The following is a 20,897-nucleotide window of genomic DNA, read 5'->3' on the forward strand; positions in this document are numbered from 1 at the left end:
TGGTTGAAGCAGAAGCAGATGTTGGGAATGGATGGACCAGACAGGAGATATATCCTCCTGCTAATGAAGCTGATCGGTTATATTGGCCTCTGCTGTCAACGTCCACTAGTTGTTTGTCTTCTGTGGAAGAGAAATGCAAAGGGAAGAACAATGCACAGCAATGGAGTCCTGTCTGAAAAAGACATCAATTCAAAATAGAACATTTTGAGAAAAAAAAGCATGATAATTAACTATAGTATCGGCAGTGTGAACTGAGATTTCTCCTACTATAGGGGGAGACCCACAGGAACAGGGAAGAGGAATAATTACTGTTTCGAGAAGGAGAAACAGGAGACAACAAGCTCTGATTTCTTTTGTCTCAGCGTGCTTGTTTTCCCTTTGCGTTGCCCTCAGAATAGCATAGAAAAGATACAAGATTTTGATTTTAATTCTACTGACATGCAAGATACTTTTATCATCAACCCAACGTCTAGCATGAAATATTGTTCCATCCCTTTAATGACGGCAAAATGAATCGTGGCTGACTGGTATCTTTATATTCAGAGTGGGAACAACTGTAGGACGCCTTTGTGTCATTGTTCGCTCTCAGAAGATGAAAAGGGAAGCATTCTTGTGTATATGCCTTTCCTTCATTTGAATTACTGTATGGAAATGATTGGGGGGAGGGTGAAAAAAAGACCCTGAAGGAATGGTAGGGAACTTCTTCGCATCCCAGAGTTATGATAAATAGAAAAGCTGTTGAGATCTGTTATGAGTGATTGAATGTTATGTCTTCAGACGGCGTGTTATAGCCTACAGAAGCTCCTGCCTTCAGTGTAGAGGCTAAATGTTAGTTAAATGTATCATTTAAAATGACAGGGACTTTTTTCAAAAATGAAGGATAGATGAAATATAACGTAGCAGGACACATCATGTTTTAGGGTAGAAGTTTTTAATTACATTTCGGGTGCTAAGCAATATCTGATTAATGCCTTGAGTCAGCGTTGGTTAAGGCTGAAAACTACAACTTTGAAAATGAAAAATAATCTGAGGTTGTGAAGAGAAGAGGGAGTGACCATTGCATGTTGGGTAATGTAGGCTCTATGTTTTGGCAAGGGGTCCAAATGTGTGGAATAAGAAGATGATATCTTTTTTTTTGTGTATCCTTCGACAAGGTTACCTTAGATTAGAGCAAACCATCTCAGATTCTTTGTCAACTTTTAGAGAGTTACCAATTCAATAGTGTAATTTTTAAAAGATATTGAGCTGAGGGTGTTTTTTCCCCCCCAAATACAAGGAGAGTACAAAGAAAATGTTAACAGTAGTGGGAGGGTAATCTTTCTTTAATAAAAGGGAACAACTGGATTAGTTACTTGAGGTTGAATATTTTCTTACAGTATATTTCAGTGAAGTCTACCGTGAAGCTCGGCATCACCTCTACTGTACCTGTTCACCTTCTCCAAGCCTTTATTTTTCTCAATCTCTTCCCCGTCCCTCTGTGTGTGACCGGGCCCATGCAGCCACCTGGGTTGAGTTATTAATGCCCGGGGAGGTAGCAGGATGATTTCATTGCGTATTCAGGTGTGGGGATTGATGGCTTTCAGAGGCAGGCAAAGGAGTGCTGGGGAGGAGAGCCTCTGTACAGAATAAATATACCTGTCTCCTGCTGATGAATCGGGCCACACTCAGTGCAATGCAAATCAGCTACTCTCTTCCCTGTAACTGTCTCCAGTATTACTCACCCGCTCCTACCTGGATCTCCACCAGCAACACACTCAGTCACACCAGCCTCCGATGGGGTTTTCTGCGTGGAGTGCCAGAGCTCTTGGGTACGTGCTGCCTTTCCAGCATGGTCTAGTTCTCATTAGTTGAGGATGATACGACGAGCATCGGTGCCTCATCATCACGCTGCATTTCCCAGGTGACTTCACAGGTTCTAGTGTTCATTACCTATCCTGACTCCCAGATAATTAAGGGCAAACGCTGGAATTGACATTAAAGCAAAGGTTGCAAATGGGTTCCCGAAGCCCACACATGAGCTTTTACTATTGTTGTTATAAATGAGAGACTGGGCTTTAAGTGTTTTGGTCTGTGGCTTGAAATTGACCAGTTGGTTTTCCATCTCTAAGACATCGTCTTAGACAATATATCTGGAGGCTTTATATCCAAGGACACAGGAGTACGCAGCTGTGTCATCACACTTACTTTGTCTGAATTTTTATTTTTTCCTTTGAACCAGTCATGTACGTTTTGTGTTTCCAACTTGAATCTTGGAACTGTTTTTGTTTATCCATTATGTTTGAAAAATAGAACAGCCTGTTAGAAAGATTGGAAACAGCTTGCCTGGTTCTGTCAACAGGTAACATGTTTTGCCTGCTGGCAACTCAATAGCTCACAAACTGACATGTTGTATCTTGTTGTTTGTACAAACAACATTTTAAAATATTTTAGGTTGTGGGTCTTACTTTTCATGGCCTGCACAGTTTGCTTGCAGTTTCCAGTCTACGTGCTAGGCTAAACCTGTCGCCTTATGTTTAATTTTAAAATAAGTTTGCGCTGTGGTTATGTAAAGCACACTCTGCTCTACACTTAATATCAAACTCTATATTCAAGCCAATGTAAATAAGGTCTTGTTTGAGAACATCCAGAGAGATAGATCATTTTAAAGCAGACACAGTAATGTGCAGACACAAAATCATTGATTGCCCCATTTAGAGGTAATATCAGCATTTCACTGATCATGTTACTTTATATGAAGGCACCATGAAGGACTCGGTGACAACGGTCAATTTGTGGGTTACTTCAGCAATTTGTAGTCTTTCTAAAGTGGAGACAGAGCAGGATATAGCACGTTCTGTGTGTATTCTTCATGGTTACCGCATTTACTTTACTTATTTAATACTGCAAGTAAGGTCATTTGATATACATGAGACAATTAAATGTATTCGCTGTAAGCAATTTTGCTATTTTACCATAGAACATTTTTCTGTAATATCTCTAGCTTTCCATTGTCGGCAAAACCTGTATTGAATGGATTTATTGCATTATTATAGATTTATTGCATTGCTGTGTGTAGTTTCATTGCAGTAATTGTCAGGTGTTAAAGTTGTTGGATTTGCCGAAAACAAACACCCCCATCTGGTTTAATTTATCCGTTCACATTGTTGCAATTGTTATATATTGACATGTGATAAAACATTTTAAAGGCTGTGAAAGAGGCCATGGTCACAGGAAAACTGAGCCAGATCGACATGGAAATATAGGAAGGCCAATAATTTCGTTATTATTGTACAACTTGAGATTTTTTACATAATTGTTTGCCTTTTAGTATCTTTAAATGTGGTACTCTATCATATACTACTAACAGTATTTACAATCTTTACTTAATTGCCCTGTTTTAGATCTTTAGGACGACAGTGAAATCAAATGATTGCTTTCTGTATTTAATGAATGATCATTCTTTTCTTTCAAACTGAAAGAACTTTGATGACACTACACTGTTGATTTAGTTGATTTATGACTGTGGCTCTAATTTAAAATATCAGGAAATTGTTGTTCACACCGTGGGGTAGGGCTCACCCACTTTTTTTTTCATACGCTTACAATTTTGCTGTGTTTGATTTATTCAAGTGTAAAGTTGTTGGAAAAGCAACTCCTTAAATAAGCTTAGGCCAGCTTCCTTATGCTCAAAACATATGCAAATAAAAGGGATAAGCAAAGCCTCTGATTCTGAAATCCACTGTGCATAGCTGACACTCTAATTAGATAACAAGGCAAGGGATTATACAAGTAAACAGAGAGAGAGAGAGATACCCAATCTAACATGAAGGGCTACATGTGACACTAACAACTGATACTTTCAGAGAGAGTCTCCCAGATTTGATTAACTGCGTATATAAAAGCAAGGGAACATTTTAACAGACCTGCACAAATGCGGTGGCAAATTGGAATGTCTGGTAAACAAGCTGCCACCTTATTTTATGTCCTTATGAAATCAAAAAGGAGCTACTGCATCCATCCTCTGACTGTGTGGTCCATCACTCGCACAGAGTAATTGTGAAGTTTACTTTGGTTTGCTATAAAGTTGAAGAGGTTGTATCAATTTATTTATGGAGTTATCTGTGTTGGTTCACAGTAAACACAGGCATTAGTGTTTAAACAGAGAGACAAATCCAAAAAGTGACAAATATCACTTTCATATTAGGCTATAAATCGCCCCCCTCAACATCTCCAGACTCTTTTTATTTCCTTCCTCCCTCCCTGCAGGTTTCCCTCCTTACAGTGCAGGGCTGTACTGCACACAGGTCACCTCAGCTTATATGATACTATAATCTTCAAACAACATTTTACTGGCTTGTTTGTGAAAATGTGATTAATTTGTTCTTCAATTTCACTACCCAGAAGATACACTATGTAATTTCCACAGGCCTAAATTACACATTCAAAATGCTCACAAGGCTAGCGAGTAGATCAGACACATCCATCAAAAGTCTCAAAAACACTGTAATAATTCAGGCCTAAGTAATTTCATTAATTGGTTCTCCAGAAAGTGATTCTCCAAGCATGAAATAGTGACGTTAGATAACAATATTTACTATACAATAAAAATAAAGATTGTTATGAAATGTACACCGCTTTAGATTTAAAGCGGAGGTTGATTTTACATCAGCCAACAACAGCACCATCAAACTGTGAAACATGTCATCACCTTAGCCATAAAATCTTGGCAGTGTCTGTTTGCACTGGTCATTGCACTAAATTATGCGATAATTATTCAGGTAAAAAATGGCCACTGACAACCCACACTCCCATCGGTCCAGCGGAGGGAGTGTGTTTTGTCTTGATAGATGAGCTGGATCCCTCCCGGTGTGTGTTGTGAGGAGATGACATTCCCGGGCAGCGCTGGCCCTTCATCCCGGCTTACTTCTTCCGGATGATAAGACTCTTGTAGGGAGGAGTCTGCAGGCTTCATTTACTGAAGCAGCGGGGAATAATATAGTGCCAGCGTTTGGATGTGTCAGGTCCCATATCTCTGGCTGTTCTATTAGAAATAGACCCCGATGCGGGACAATTAACCTCTGGCCTTAGCAGCAGATCTGTGCAGTAACAGCCCTACCCGGTGCAATAAATCAAACCCAGAGGGATAAACCCACACTCCCTCCCTCTGCTGGATGGCTCTCACTATCACCCTATAGACCGAGCTTACACGATGGGAGATATGCTCCAGTGTTATCGTATAATCACTGGAGGAGCAAGAGCGATGTAATGTGTTGGCTTTATGCAAGAGCATCCTTAGTGTTTCTGCTGCAGTGAACACACTGTCTGGGGAAAGTTCAACACCTTGGACAAACTGTAACCCTTTTAAACAGGCAGCAACAACTTCTTCGGTATCTCATGCTGCTTTCTGCCATTGGGAATAAATGTTTTCGTTACCGATGACTTGCTGGATGTTTGCTGATTTCACACAGCAAGACTCTGTCATGTGCAGCTCTTTTTCTAACCAGCTAAATGTCCCAGTTTCTTAACCCATTTTATTCCTGTATTATTACAAATTCACTCATCCAATAGCACCACCTATTTCCATCACTACCAACAGAAATGTGTGCATAGCAAAAAGTGTATGTATAATATTGTTGTCAGAACTAATTTGGCCAACCTATTGGATGAATTGCGTTGGCTACCCTATATCTTTTTCTTGTGCCCTCATTTCATTTGGACTGTAATATAGCTAAAGCAGTCTATCAATCGCAATAATCTGTTAATGACTTGACGCTGTGGCTATTATAAATTGGTAGTAATAAGAGAGAATTATAAATCCTCACTACAGTAAATCTGGCGTTTTACTCTGCAGCTTGTCATATTGAGACCATTTGTTTAATGGTGGATTAGGGAAAAGAATGAGCAGCCATAAAGCCACAGACCAAAGGGGTCACCTTCAGGAGCTGCTCATGGTTATTCCCATCATTAGCATGTCATGTCTCGTGCTGTCCTGCTCCAATTATTCCTGAAATAGGCTCTGGTATTATGACTGGGCTGCTCCAACTGCCCACTCTTACCCTGTAATTCTCACACCAATGGACTAATGTGAAATATGGCAACAGATGCAGAACTGAGACACATTATGCAGGACCCAAGGGCCATTAAAGCCATAGCTATTAAATATAATTTGAAAAAATTAGCTTTTTTGGCGCATGGAATAGCAGGTTGTGGGGTATTATGATAATCACTATATTCCCCAGGGTAACCACTTTCACCAAATGTTTATTATACTATTTGAATGCCTTTGTGAATAGTCTTTGGGATATATAGTTCTGTTTGTGGATGCTTTATGTGAGGGGTAATTCTCTTCAGATGCAGGGGCAATTATCGCTTGCACCAGGGATTGTGTTTCTTTGTTCGAGTCTGGAGTAATTACAGCTCATTGCTTGATTTGTTGTTTGCCTGAGAGCATTTTTGCACATGTGAACAAATGATATTTAATGCAACTTTGATACACAAAAAACTGTGTGTTTGGATAGTGACCATTTAATCTCATTCAACACCAAAGCTCTGTTATATTTAAGAAATAGCTTAGTGTGAAAACAAAAAATTTAAGAATACATTTAAACATTTTCCGATTGTAGCTTCTCAAAAGAGGGTTTGTGACTGATTGATGGACAATTGGTACAATTTAAAAGAAGCAAACTACTCAAAAAATAATCCAAAATGAAAATAATTGTTAGTTGCAGCGCTGTCTCAGACATCTGTGAGGTAGATCTACCTCTTTAAAATATAAAAAAACATAAATGATTCTTTCACTGATGGTCATTGTTTTCTTTTTCTTTTTTCAGCGGCCGGCTGCACGTTCGAAGAGGATTCAGACCCCAGTCTGTGTGACTTCACCCAGGGGGAGGAGGATGACTTTGATTGGCTGCTGTTTCGGACGTACAGTTCACCTTATGCCAGTTCTGACCTCCTGCGAGGTGAGTGCTACCCTCTCATTCAGTTGTTGATGTAGTCAGAGTTCATGGGGAAAATAACTGGACCCACATTTTGAGACATTGCAGCAGTTGTTGTTTTTTGTTTGTTAGGCTGACATATCTGGAAAGAATGACTGTATGCAAATCAGCCTTTAGAGACGTCCAGTGTCCATTATGCTGCAGCTTTAATGAATCACTCACCCAAGTTTTGTCTGCTTCCCGCTAACCCCAAGGATAATTTTATGTTAACCAGCCTCACAGGACTAATGGAAACCAGCATTTTCCTGCGATCATGCTCTCTATTGGGGTTTGCCTGAGGGAGATGGCATGCATAGTTTATAAGGCACTCCTCTATCGATGCATTAACAAATACCTACAGGGATCTGACAAAGAGAAGAGTGCTGTTTCAGCTTCTCAGCAGAAATATCAATGGCAGAAGTGCTAAAAATACTTAGACTGTGGATACTTGCAGTATGATTGAGAGCGGGGCCTCCCTTGGGTATAACAAATCAATCAATCTAGCACATGATAAAGGTAATTTCACTAAAAAACATGTATTTCATCTAGCAGCGGCACTGGTTTAATTGTATATGAAAATGAGAAAAAAAGAACTTGCATGATCACTGTAAGAAAGGACTGACAGTTAATGAGGGATACATATAAACAGACAAGCGAAGAGGAACTGATGTACAGTACAGATGACAAGATAAGATACAATCAGATACAAATACATGAAAAAGTAATAATTGTATGAACACGCCATCCTTTTGGAAAAAAAGACATCCCGAGTAGCCTGTTAAATAAATGGCGATAATTTATGTAACTTGATAAATCCCAAATTCATCCTAAACTATTAAACTGCACTTCATTCACCTCCACATCATCAGCATTGGAGCTCAAATCTGCCCGCAGCCACTAGCCAATTCACAGCAGGCTATGGGATAATTAATACAATTCCCTTTGGGAGTAATTAAAACTTACTGCCATGGCATTTATAGTGATTGGGTGCCTTCAGCGGAACAGACAAGCACAGGTGGAATGAGGCAGGTACTGTAATCTGCACATGGCGAGAGGGCGAGGGAGGCTCCGAGCATCAACTCTCGATCGATCACTTCTGAGAACCAGGAGACAAATTCTCTTTCATTCATTGTCTGCTCATCCGTTAGCCTAGAGGCAGTGTATTACTCATGTTCTTCCCATGATTGGCGTCATTGTACGGTGACAGCACTGTCCCTTCGTTAGGTGGTATTTTAGTTGGATAACCTTTCTGCAGAAGTCGGTACATACATTTTTTTCCTCTTCTTTTTTCTCCCTCCTCTCTGGCTTAATCCCCCTGTGTTGACTTGTTACGATGTATCACATTGGGAAGCCAAGGTGGGGGGGATAACAAGAGTTTATGAGATAAGGCTATTTACATTGGACAAGTATTAACTTTGTGGGACTGAGAAACTGGTGTCGAGGGAAGATTAGTAAACACAGCTGAGATAGCTGCTGCTTGTGGCTCCCAGGAGAAATTAGAGAATACCGTTCCCATGAAAGATAAAATAGTCTTGGGGAAAAAAAGAGATAGAATGCGAGGAGGTCTTAATAGGAATGGACCATTTTTTATCACGTTCCCTGTTATTTTGAATAAGATCGGAGGTGTCAGAGTTGCTATTGAAATTGTTGAAATCTCTCACAGTTTTAATGAACAAGTCAGTCTTGCAGTATGCTGACCTTGTAGAGAAGAATGCGTCTGCATGTCAAGTGTACCTCGTTTTCTGAAAGGCAGATTCATTAGCTTGAATTGGTATGTGTGTGATGAAATATCCAATAATGTGTAGCAGGGTATCTTCAAGGAAGAAGTCCATTAAAGTCTTTAAGATCCTCAAAATCAGCCCACAGCAATGTATTGCTTTATTTCACCACCTTGTTATATGTATTAGTTTTCAGATTTCCGAACGGGTTAACAGTTATGATGTCCAGATTTTCCCAGCAGAAATAAGATGATGATTAGAAGAATAACTTCTTCATGGCTACCAAATCATCAGCCAACATAACTTTCTTGTCAGCCTAGCAGAAGTAGAAATAGCATATAGCATTCAGGAACCATTGAAACAACAGCATAAAGCTGCCTTTTTCTTTCTTTACTGTGATACTTTGAATAGATGCAACGGGTATGCAACTGTTTGAAGGAGACAGGTAGAGGTGGGATAAGGGACTGTTACTGTGACTACATAGCAGTTGTCTACAAAATAGGGATAATCTACTAAGGAATTGGAAAGTTTAGGCTCAGGAGATATGGCTTACAAAACATTTGTGACCCTAAATAGTAAAATATCTTGTGAGCATCACAACCTAACAGTTTATCTGAGGGTTGATGTTTAATTTTACAAAACTACTACACCCATTTGAAATTGCAATTCTATAAAAAAGGTTTGAAGATATTTACAACATTGATTAAAATGCAAAGAGCTTATACAGAATTCTTAAATTCTACAATTATTTATTGAGGGCTAATGTAGCCTCAACCAGCCGACCCTCAAGCAGAGAGAAGTAGTGGGCTCAGGAGACATAATTTGAGGTAGTTATCAGACTTTACAAAGCTACCTCTGGAGTCACCAAAGGCTTTACACATTGGTTCCCAGCAGTTCTCCCCAACACCTGCAATCAAACCAGGTGTAATTTGAGTTCCCCTTTGAGTTCAGTCAGTGGAATATGTAAGCACTACAGAAAGGCTCTCTATTTAACAGTGTGGAAGTTGTTCGTTCTTGTTGAAGCACAAAAATTTGCTTAGTAGTTAATTTCATCAGGGATACAAACACGCTCTCTTGGATGTACAAAAAAGTGGGGCTTTGCTTTCAAGCTGAGTCATACAGAAATTCTATGATGATACTGAAATAGAGCTGAATTATGTTTTTTTGTTTTCTTACCACATGTTTCTGCTAATCTTCTTTCTTCTGGTAATGTCTCCCATGCTGTCCAGCTTCACAAATTCAGTGAATGTAACTTCTATAACTGGGGTTTGCTGCGGGCTGTGATCCAGCTCCATCTGTTTTTGTACATCACATTGCAACAAGCCACAGAGTCAATTGATCAGTTGTTTTATGAGCCACTTGCACGATACATCCTTACATAAATACCCAGAGACATTCTGAATAGGCTCTAAAGTTCGATGCGCCCTCAGCTCTGGGGAAGGTTAAGACTTAAATGAAGCATTGCTTTAAGCATTGTCCTGGGGTCAGAGCCTGATCAATCGGCACATACTGCAGCAGCAGGCTCAATGTAATGACCTCAACAGAGCTAATTCATACAGTAAAACACGCAGACCTCCATCTGTATCTCTGGCATTCTCTACGAGTCTGAGATGGAGGGCAAAGTCATATCATGTGGCCTTTAGTATCTGTCACCTCTCACCCCTGCCTGGCCACGGATGCGCCGCAGACCAGCTGCACACGAGTGCGCACGTGTCATTGAAAGCGACCCGAGATTCTTCGCCGTCTGAGAAAGGATTAGGCAGAGCGAGGAGACAGAGATACATCCGCTGTAGGAGAGGGCGTTGTTATCAGAGCTGACCAGCCATCCTCACTGCTTTAAGACTCTATTACACTGCCGTCCTCCACATCTCCCCTCAAGCAGTGTGCATTTACCATATATATGCAGCATAAATATATCATCTCATTTAAAGGTCTCCATTTATCGCAGACTCCAAACACAGTTGGTTTTCTCTTATAACGCTTATAACAAGGGGAATATAGCTGCCATAGATGTCCTTCAGATACAGAGGAGAGGAAATGTGCTGTTCTGTCTACGTATATCTGTATTTGCGTTCATTTAGATAATTTATGTAAAATTAAAAAAGATGCGTAGAGACCACATAATACAAAAGACATGTTAACCAGTCACAAGATTCACACAATTAACATAATTTGCTACATTTGGGTAAGTTAATAGGCGACAGTTGTTGTTTTTATCCAGGAAAATCAACAGCCGCTGGCCTAAAATTTCACTTTGAACAACTTTTTTAAGATGCTGCTGATTGTGTAAGTTGTAATTAAAGTCCCACAGCTCCTGCAATTCTAAAGTCAAGCTCTTACATAACAAACCATTATTTTTGAATGTCAAAGGACAATAAACATTTTCTGTAACATTCTTCACCTGGTTGGAAAGAAATAACTCCTTCCCTCTAGAGAGATGAAGTATATTTCTGTACATGTTTGAAAATAAATGACTGAGGGAGAACAGATGAAGGTACGGTTGAGTCAACCTTAATAAAAAAAAAAGTAATGTAGTGGCTTAAGCAATGTATCAGCTTCCCGGGTAAAGCTCGGCTTCAAGGCTAGAACTGTGCGATGATGAATGAAATTAGGGATGAGATAAAGCACTCCGTTGTTTGCTCTCAGGAATGATATGGCATCTTCTGTTCACATCTAGAGGAGGAACTTTTAAACATCTTCTTGCTCGAGAGCTTTATTTATCATTTAACTTTGGTTGCAGAGGACAGACGTGCTGTAGAGGAGTCTGCAGGGTTTTGTTTCAGCCAAACGGTCCACGAACTGATTTCAGTAATCAACACACCTTCGGTCAGAGAGGGAGGAACTAATTAGTGAAATGGACAGCTGTGGTATCCGGTGGGAATGAAAACCTGCAGAGGCTTCTCTGGCTCAGGACCGGACACCCGTGGCTTACAGGGATAATTGCTTACGACTCATTACTTCATGGCAAAGAAGATTATATTTATTGATCACTAATGTGTTATATAAATGCCCGTCACCACACAGAAGCATTTCCAAATGTAACAACTTATTTAAAATGTTACTCAGGAAAGCACAAGCTCGCTTTACACCTTCTCAACAAGGTCGAGAGGCTTGTGAATGACTTATTTGGCTTCTAGAGCAGACTTGGTGACAGCTGCGGCACTCTGTCTGCTCTGCGCCCGGTCCTTTTATTCTCTGTTTTGTTGCTCACACACACAGACACCCAGGTGAAATGGAGGTATGGTAATGAAGCCCGCTTTTTGCCTGTAGTTCCCTTCTAATTAGTGTTGCTTTAGAGGGACAGCTAGAGGACTTTATGTGTAAGGTTGCAGGTTTAACAACATAATCGAGGCTCGGAAAGCCCACTCAGGATTGGAGCCAAATAGACTTTCCAGGTGATTCACCTTAACTCAGGTGAGATGAAGTGGCCGGTCACTTAAAACATAATGGCTTAGCTCATGAAAAAGGCCATGTGGTTGATGGCTACAATAACATTGGAGAATCTTTGCTGCTTGATTTGGGATTTTTGCTCACACATAATTGGCCTTATTTGACAGACTTGAATATTGAGAAATGTTTATCTTGCTCTTTTAACATATTCAGCAGAGTTAGTCACCAAAATCATTGGGATTTATCCACTGAGGAACATGAATATCTGTTTAAAATCCATATATCCAGCACTTCCAGAAACAATAAACTGTGTGCAGAACATTCAATCACAGTTCCACCATATTTAGCGATCAATATTTCTAATAGCTTCTTATATGTAAAGCTAATATTGATCTGCAAGGTTAATGTAAGGACAGAGCTTTAGATACAGGGAAGCTAGAAAAACTAACCTGAATTATTTATCACTTTATAAAACGGTTACTTCTAAGTAAGCAAAAATAATTCATAGAAATAAAGCATCAACTTTACTCTAGTAGGCTTTGAACCTGTTCTTAAAGTTTACTTTTTTCATTTGCTATCCTCTTCCTTTCTGCTAGTCACACATTCCCTCTTTGGTGATCTTGAGATTAGAATTAGCCCAGTATGCGTGACTGGTGTGGATCATATTTTCAGTATGTGTATTTAGATATTTCCCAAGCTCCTCTGCTCCTCTGTGGCCACACTTTGCTCCAGCTCTCTGTGCATGTAAGTAGATCACAAACTCTTGGGCTTCGATAAGTTGTCTAAAAACAGATACATTTCATGCATTTCTTAAAATTCTGTTTGTATAATCCCCTGTTAAGCTTTCTCGATACACATGAATCACAAAGAGGGGAGAAAAAGTACTGCATTCATATATCAAACAAGCAATTCATAACCCATGGGGATACATAAGTTGTAACTGAGGGAAAAGCCTCTGTGATCTTTTGTGAGAACTTGAACACAGACAAAACAAAATGTATGAAGACTGTTACTTGGATAAAGTTTCATGAGTTCAAAAGACGTTCACATTTAGACAGTTCTTGTGGCTCATCTTTGCTTAAAGCTGAACTGTTAAGGATGGTAGCCCAAATATTCACCTATTTGTAACTTTGAAAAAAAAATGTTGACCTCCAGCAAGGGGGAGCTTTATTTGGCTCAGTGAGTCTGGTTGTCCTGTTATTGTTATAAGGATTCGAGATCCTCAGGGCATCACTACTGATATTTGGTCAGGAAATGATAAATACAGGATCAGGCAGTGTATTGTATATTGGTCATATCCTATTCCTGACAATGTACTGTTGTTGTTGGGTCAGTGTGACATTGTGTTATTTTATCACTCTGCACAGTACTTTAAATTGACTTGAAGATCAAATAAAAATATATAATAAGTACATAATTTATTCTGATACCTTTTGCACGCAGCAAATATAACACATTGCAATTAAAGATTAGCCACAGGGTGCTTAAGGAAAGTAAATAAAGCTTTAATAAACAAAAATGACCAAATTAATAGACGGCTTTCAGGGCTTAGGGCACTCCTAGTAATTATTTTCTTATTGCACGGTCGTGCATGACAACAATTCTAATGCTGGATGTAGTGTGTGCCATTTATGTAGCGTGATGGGAATGACTGAGGTAATGGGGGATGGGCTCGTGACATGGTCAACATAAATGTCAGGGACTGGGATTCTGGATCATAAATAATGTTGACATTTAAAAATGTCTCAGCCATGTTGACAATCTTTCTCTAACCGAAACTGAGTAGTTGCAAATAAAATGTATGGACCTTACTGTATCATTGCCCCTCATCAACAAAATATTTAGTAGGTTGATTTTGATAAAAAATTGTGACAATGATGACTTAATGGCATCAATAAACAAACACAAATAAAAAAAATGCATTACCTGAGTCATCCTGGGTTATTAAAAATCCAGACAGAATGAAGCCCTTAAAACACAATCTAATTTTCCTCTGGGATCAGAACATTGAACTTATTATTTCCAGCTTGCTGACTTGTTATATGAGTGGCATTATTTTTCACCACCATACTTCATTTGCATTGTTAAGTTGACTGCTTTTCTAAGGGGAAATAAAATGTTGTAGTTGTCTCCAGTGGAAGTGTGAAGCAATCACCGTCTGCTTATGAATTCAGAGCCTTGTGTCCCTGTGGGACTCTGATTCATACCTCAGAGGTCCAATGGGAAAACTGGTTTCACCTTGAAGGATTCACAAAGTGTCCTCATATGTGCAACAGCTCCTGCAAAGCATTTACATAAACCTGCACCGTTACAAATACACATTTCACAACCATAAAGCATTTAATGACAATTCTGTCTGACATAAAACAAATATTTACAAGCTTTCTTTTAAAACACACATCATTGAATCCTCTACAAAGTAAGTGTTTATCAGCTGTCACTGTGGCTCAGTACCAGATTGATACATCATTTAGGACTGGAACTTCAGCAAATGCTTTACGCATCCACATCATAATCAGCATGAAAAGTGCTATATAATGACAAAGATAAATATCCGAACAAAACGAAAGAGCTGAATGTGTGTGCAGTCATTGATCCTCTGCTGTGAGACTTAATGATTTCAGTGTATTTTCCTCATGGTGGGTGGCAATCCAGTTGACAGGAGGGGTTCTGAGTGTATGCTATTTCATCTCCATTTGTTGGAATAACATTGATTTGAGACGTAGGATCCTTTTGAGTAGGCATCTGGTTAGGAGAATCATAAAGTGCCTTTAGGGAGGGTCCTTCAGGGAATAAAGGAGAGTGGGACGAAACAATTCATTCCCATTCCTGATGTTGCCTCTTACTCTCTTATCCAGTCCTGCCATTTTCATTCACATACGTCCTCTCAGGTGCAATTTAATTCAGCAGTGTTACCATAATATGTCTTGTTCTGCCCAATACTCAGTAATTGATATGTGGGCGCCGCTTCTAGGTGGAGCCATTTGCATTAATCGTGTTAACTGATATGATAATGAATGTGAAAGGCCTGATGCAAGCAGAATGACTATCTGGAGATGAATGGCTATCGAATTACACACAATAAGTAATATATTAAATCAGGTCTCAGGGGTCCACGTCTCCATCTGCATTTGTTGCCTGTCTTCTACCGGGATCGTCCCGGCCGCCTGGATATAAATAGTCTGTATCACATCTGGCATCTCCTTCTTTATCTTCCTGATGTCCTCATTTTCCTCACCAGCCTTAATATCTGATGAGAAGGGAGTTAGAAATATGTGATAATAGATGGTAGAAGTGAGCGTAAATGAATCATATTCTGAGATGGTTATATTTTAGGCTTTATTTTAACCGAGCTATCTGCAAGTGATCTAAATTATAAAGTCAGACTCTCAAAAGCCAATATTTTCAGTATGCTGTCCATCTTTTAACCAGTCTGCAGACAATTAGTTTCTCAAGCTTCGCCAAACTTTATTATTCTCCATTAACACATATGAAAGGCTTATTGCCTTTTTAAATGAGTTATTACTGAATGAAGGGCATGGATGAAGACGGGACACTGAAACAAAGATGAATTAGCTGCAGTGAAGTTATGACTTTTTAAACATTTTAATACATATTTTGGTTCAAAACGTTATCATTCTGAAATGAGTTCGAGAATGTATGATCATCCTATTATAAGTACACCAACGGGTGATTCAGCAGCCCCTGAAATGAGAGATATTCGTTCTGAGGTGTGCTTTTATGGTATCTGTATGATTACTACATTTGATTCCTCTTCCACTCTCCCAGTTATTACTATTGTAACTGCCTCCATCAAATCTGTTCAGTACCTCCTACCTTCAGAAATATTGACTGCAATTATCCAGGGAGATTGGCATAAAACCGGGATTGTCTTTCGTGATCATGATCAAAATGTGGCCGCTGGTGTCTGTGCCGGCCACAATTGAAACTTCAAAATAGCTCTGGAGAAAACAAAATAAATAACCTCTCAATATTTAAAGCATAAAGGAAAACAACAAAGGCGCTGGAGAGGTGTCTCGATCGTGGAATCGTGGTCCCCGCTTTCTCTGTTTTGTGTGTAATTGCAGCGAAGAGCATGTCCCTCCGAGGAACTTTTCCAGGTTGTTACAGCTAATGACTGCTGGGGGTTCTCCACAAGGAGCTGTCTGACAGCATTTGCTCAGATATTAATATCGGACGATGGGAGCGATGACGATGGCACGCGCTGTAAATTGGAGCCACACAAATGCAACGTTTGCATTAATAGACTTGGCATGGGCACTCAGATGCACACAGTCCCGCATTTTATACAGAATGCTGACTTATGTTTTGCGTACAGCGTAATTGACTTATTTAAGGAAACACGAGGCAACCATGTCCAGAGAAAGCTGCTTTGCTTCCTTGCCAGTTTATGTGAGATTTGAGGCAATGCCATAAAGTGAAATCTGGAAGCTCTGCATCAGTTTTATTGTGGCAATACAATTATGAAGTTCCTGCTCCCACTGCTCTGTGGGCTGCTTTCATGTCACCTTACTAAGGGCCACGGTCTCTAAAGGGAGCAATAGAAAAAGCCATAATCATAACTTCAGTGGAATCTCATATTCTTTTATCAGCATAGCTTGTAATGTTTTTCATCGCAGAGAAAACAGAGAATTCAGTTTCCAACTTGTGGGAAACATAACGTTTGAAAGTCCTGAATGATACATCCTGCTGAACGGAGGCGAAGCTGTTCCTCTCGTCTTCTGATGTTTTCCCTTTGAGGTGGCAGGGAAGGTCTATGATGCTCAGCTGGATGCCCCTTACATGGCTGCAAAGCGCTCCCACAAACAGCTGCAGGATTTGCACATCGCTTAACCTAATTTATTTGAGGTCTCGACGGGAGCAGAGGAGTCAAATCACATGCAACTATTTTTACATACACTCAGGTTCCCATTCTTCAAACTGCACATTTGGACTAGTGTTGTTTTACTCTTCCACAGCTTATCTCTCCCTCATTTGCTCACTTCCCCTGAAGTTGCATTCACACCCAGCTGTTGCATGATATTAAGAATGGGATGACATGGTAGTTCTGTTCATGAGCTCTCTTTGGTGCATAATAAATGCCACACAGATATACTGTAAAAGAACTCGAGTGCTAGATCTCGTCTGAAATTCTCCAGGGAGGCAAGCTGTCTGAGGTAGTGCAAGAGCAGCAAAACACCAGCTACTGCTACCCCAACCTGTGATCGCTGTACGCTTCAGGGTGTGAGGGCGTCATTTTCCTTTACTTCCTTGAGTGTCTGCTAGTATGCCAGTCTGAAGACACTCTAGAGTACGCTACAATATGTACCTCTTCAGTTGAACTCCAGTTGCTCTACAGTCAGACAACCCCTCACTTTACTTTTAACCGTCTATCTTCATAATCCTGTCCTCTCTCACCCCGAGAAAAAAAGACACACACATCAAAACTTGCTGCAGAATACACCCAGACAATTACAGGAATAATCTAACGATGCACAACAATATCCGCAATGCACCGGCCTATCTTTTTTTAATTGAATTAGGAGAGGAGCAAAATAAAGGATTCCCTCCACATTTCTCGAAGCTTGATTACAGAAAGAGCAGAAATTCCAGCGGCTGGGTAAGAGTCGTGCTATTTCCTGCTATGATTAAAGGACCAGATAACCAAGATTTATTAGCCAAACAACTCGACAATTAATTAGGAAACGGGGCTAGACTGATCCTGTTTCGATGGGTTTCAGCGGGTCGAACCTGTTCACACTACCAAGAGCATCAAAAGCACTTAAAAGACAAAAAAAAGGCTTAAATCGGCTCCTACATAAGAGTAATTGTGAGATATACTGTACCTTTTGCCTGCATTTATGACTGCATACGTGTGCGTTTATGTATATTTGTTTGTGTTGATATAAGACCCTAGAGGAGATATAATTAATGATTATATGAGGGTGGACACATAGAATCGGAGGATGAAACCCTCTTTATTAGTCACATACATGCACACAGCAGAGCACACACAGTGAAATTGGTCCTCTGCATTTAACCCATCCTAGTACTAGGAGCAGTGGGCAACTATTGTGCAGCGCCCGGGGAGCAATGGGGAGGTGCCTTGCTCCAGGGCACCACAGCAGGGCATAGGAGGTGAACTGGGACCTCTCCAAGTAGCAGTCCACTTTCCATATTTTTTCATGGCCCATTTATGGTTGTTTACAGTTGCCGGGTGCAGCTGTAAATCTTCCCTCTGACGTCTTAAGCATGAAGGTTTAGCCCACTCCCCAGTTCAAAGGATGCTCTATAATGCTGCAGGCTTTCAGACTCGTCCTTCTTTTTTGTACCCCGCAGCTCTGCTGTGCTTCATCTCATGGAGGCCTCACGCCCTGGGAGGCTTGGCAGGTTGCGGCACCACACAGAAATATACAGTCTGCTCTCTTTGTTCGGGGCGCGCTTGGCATTTGGTCTCACAAGACCTCCGGCTTTTAAAGGCAAAACACACCAGCCAGGCAGATGGCTGAGAAGCTTTGTTTTGGTCGTTAGTAAGCCATCTTTTCTGGGTCTGGTGATATTATTATTTATTAAAGAGTGAAGCAAAAGCCTGGCTGAAGGATCAGAAATGCATTTGGACAGAAACTGCAGTTGAATCATGACAGATAGCAGTTTAATCGAGGGACATTTTGTCAGGACTATTTTATTGTATAGTCGTTGCTCATAACGCAGTGGAACGAGTGGAAGTAAAGTGATAACTGAACATATGGTACTAAACCCACGAGGAAATGTAAATCTGCTGTCATTGTAATCCACACAAAATGAAGGGCAAATCATAGGCATGTGTGCCAAATATCTGTCTCACTCAAAATAACCACTTTTAGTAAACTTGTGTGACAGGAGTGGGCAAAGCCTCAGCTCTGTCTCTCTCTGGTACGATAATTGCAAAATGAACTAGTGTTGCACTACACACAACCAGCCTTTCTGCAGCATCTCTCTAAAGATGTGCTATGCATTGGTTCATGTTAAATACCTCAACACCATTCCAATTTAGGTCTAGAGAGTACAGTGATAGTGTATCAATATTGAAATATGAGACAATTGATTTCATTTTCAGAATTGACCAGACTGTTCTGGGTTTCTATTATCTGCTGTTACACAATTAAGCATTTATAAATATTTATTAGTAATGTGGATTTACTGACTTAATGGGTAAATACTTTGTGAAAGCATCAATGGGAAACCCCACAATATTGTTAAATTATATATCTAGTATTCTTCAATATATTATGATATACATTTGTTTTCATATTGCACAGCCCTATTCTCAAAATACATTTCTGCATGACTACATTCAGATTTATTAACATCTAAAAACATCAAAAATTGATGTCAGGCTGATTCATAAATATTGTCTCAACTGGACACTGTATCTTCAACACCTCGTGTCTTAAATTCACTCTAACTACATACCTATATACTGTATGGGAATCTGATCGATGTCTTGATCCTGAAAATGTTGTTGTGGCGAAGATCTCTTCAGACTGCCTCTGAAACAGGGAATACAACTCTTTGGTCCACATGTTGCAATGTGCCGCCTTCAAGTGTGAACACTTTCAATGTGTGAAAGTAAAACAGCATATTTGTGTGAGTGTGTTCTTTACTCTCGAGGATAGAAATAGGTTATAAACAATGAGAGCACCAGGTAGATCTCTGCCGGCGCTTCTGTTCAAACCCATGAAACACAAGTCTTCTTGTCTTCTAAGTTATTTTGAAGCTTTTAACTTCTGGGCTGCTTGTTGTGTAGAGTCAACCGGCAGATGCTTCGATCTCTGTCCGTCTGGCTCTATTGTTGATTGCAGACAGACTGGCTGATGAGTGCAGCCTAGATGCAGAGGCAGAAGTAGGGCCCTGAGCTCGTAGGAGCTCCCTTAGGCCGGGGCTTGGCAGGGTTTTTCAGAGCTGCTCTCTTGCAAATTCTCTGGAAGTGAGCACAGCAGTCTCCACGGGTGCCTAATGGCCATGCTGCTGCTCTTCAGACTTTGGCAGTTGACAGTTTCTGATCCTTTTTAAGCAAGAGATAAAACCCTGGCAGACAACGAGGAGAAGTAGTCAGAGATGTCCGCAGAGATTTCAAAACTAGGAGAGTTTGGGAGAGAAAATAAAAGGTTTTGTGTGCTGTGATTTATTGATTATTTTAGATCGAGCTGTGTGAAAACTACCAGAAAGGCTCTGTCGAGATTTTTACTACGACATTTAAAAAATGTATCAAATGTTTGCACGACATGCCTTTATGGCCTACTGCCAATAGAAAACAGATCCACAGATGCTGACAGTGCCTGAGTATTGCAATGTGATCATGAAGTGGGCCATTTCCGAGACATAGCGTAGAATCAACATGCAGGCTAAGTAAATAAGTGTTTGTTTCACCATGCAGTGAATGGATGTCCAGCCCGAGAGGCTGGTGCCATGCTTCAGGACAAACAACCCGACACTGGACCCTGCCTGGTCACAAATTAATTCCCTCACGATACACGGATAATGAATAGAGAATTGACTACAAAACACAATAAATCTTGGGCGATGAATATTAAAAGAAGAAAACTGCAAGGAAAGCAGAAGGGCAACAGATAACATGCAGCAAAAGAAGGAGAAAAAAGGGGTCCAAAAAGGGGTCCAAATTTGTTTTTCTGTGTCTGTTTTAATCATTGTTCATTGTATTTAGTGCACATTTGCTTACCTAAGGCAGTGTGTTGAAAACAAAGGCTCAGTGAGAGCTGTGCTGCTTTGCTGCCTTCGTGCATTTCAGTTTTTTATTCATTTTTTTCCCCCTTTCAATGTTTTTCTACCTCTC

At 40.2% G+C, this 20,897-nt stretch overlaps 1 protein-coding gene across 3 annotated transcripts in view; it reads left to right on the forward strand.

Annotated features, from left to right (window-relative positions):
* The window catches only part of ptprub (protein tyrosine phosphatase receptor type Ub), a 141,759-nt gene that overhangs the window by 37,635 nt on the left and 83,227 nt on the right, over nucleotides 1-20,897 (forward strand). For all 3 annotated transcript variants that reach the window (XM_063878794.1, XM_063878796.1, XM_063878795.1), the window contains exon 2: nucleotides 6,810-6,941. In XM_063878794.1, coding sequence (XP_063734864.1) covers nucleotides 6,810-6,941 — 132 coding nt within the window. The remainder of the gene's footprint in view (nucleotides 1-6,809; nucleotides 6,942-20,897) is intronic.

The sequence above is a fragment of the Eleginops maclovinus genome, chromosome 3, assembly GCF_036324505.1.
Source record: "Eleginops maclovinus isolate JMC-PN-2008 ecotype Puerto Natales chromosome 3, JC_Emac_rtc_rv5, whole genome shotgun sequence".
NCBI classification, from domain to species: Eukaryota; Metazoa; Chordata; class Actinopteri; order Perciformes; family Eleginopidae; genus Eleginops; species Eleginops maclovinus.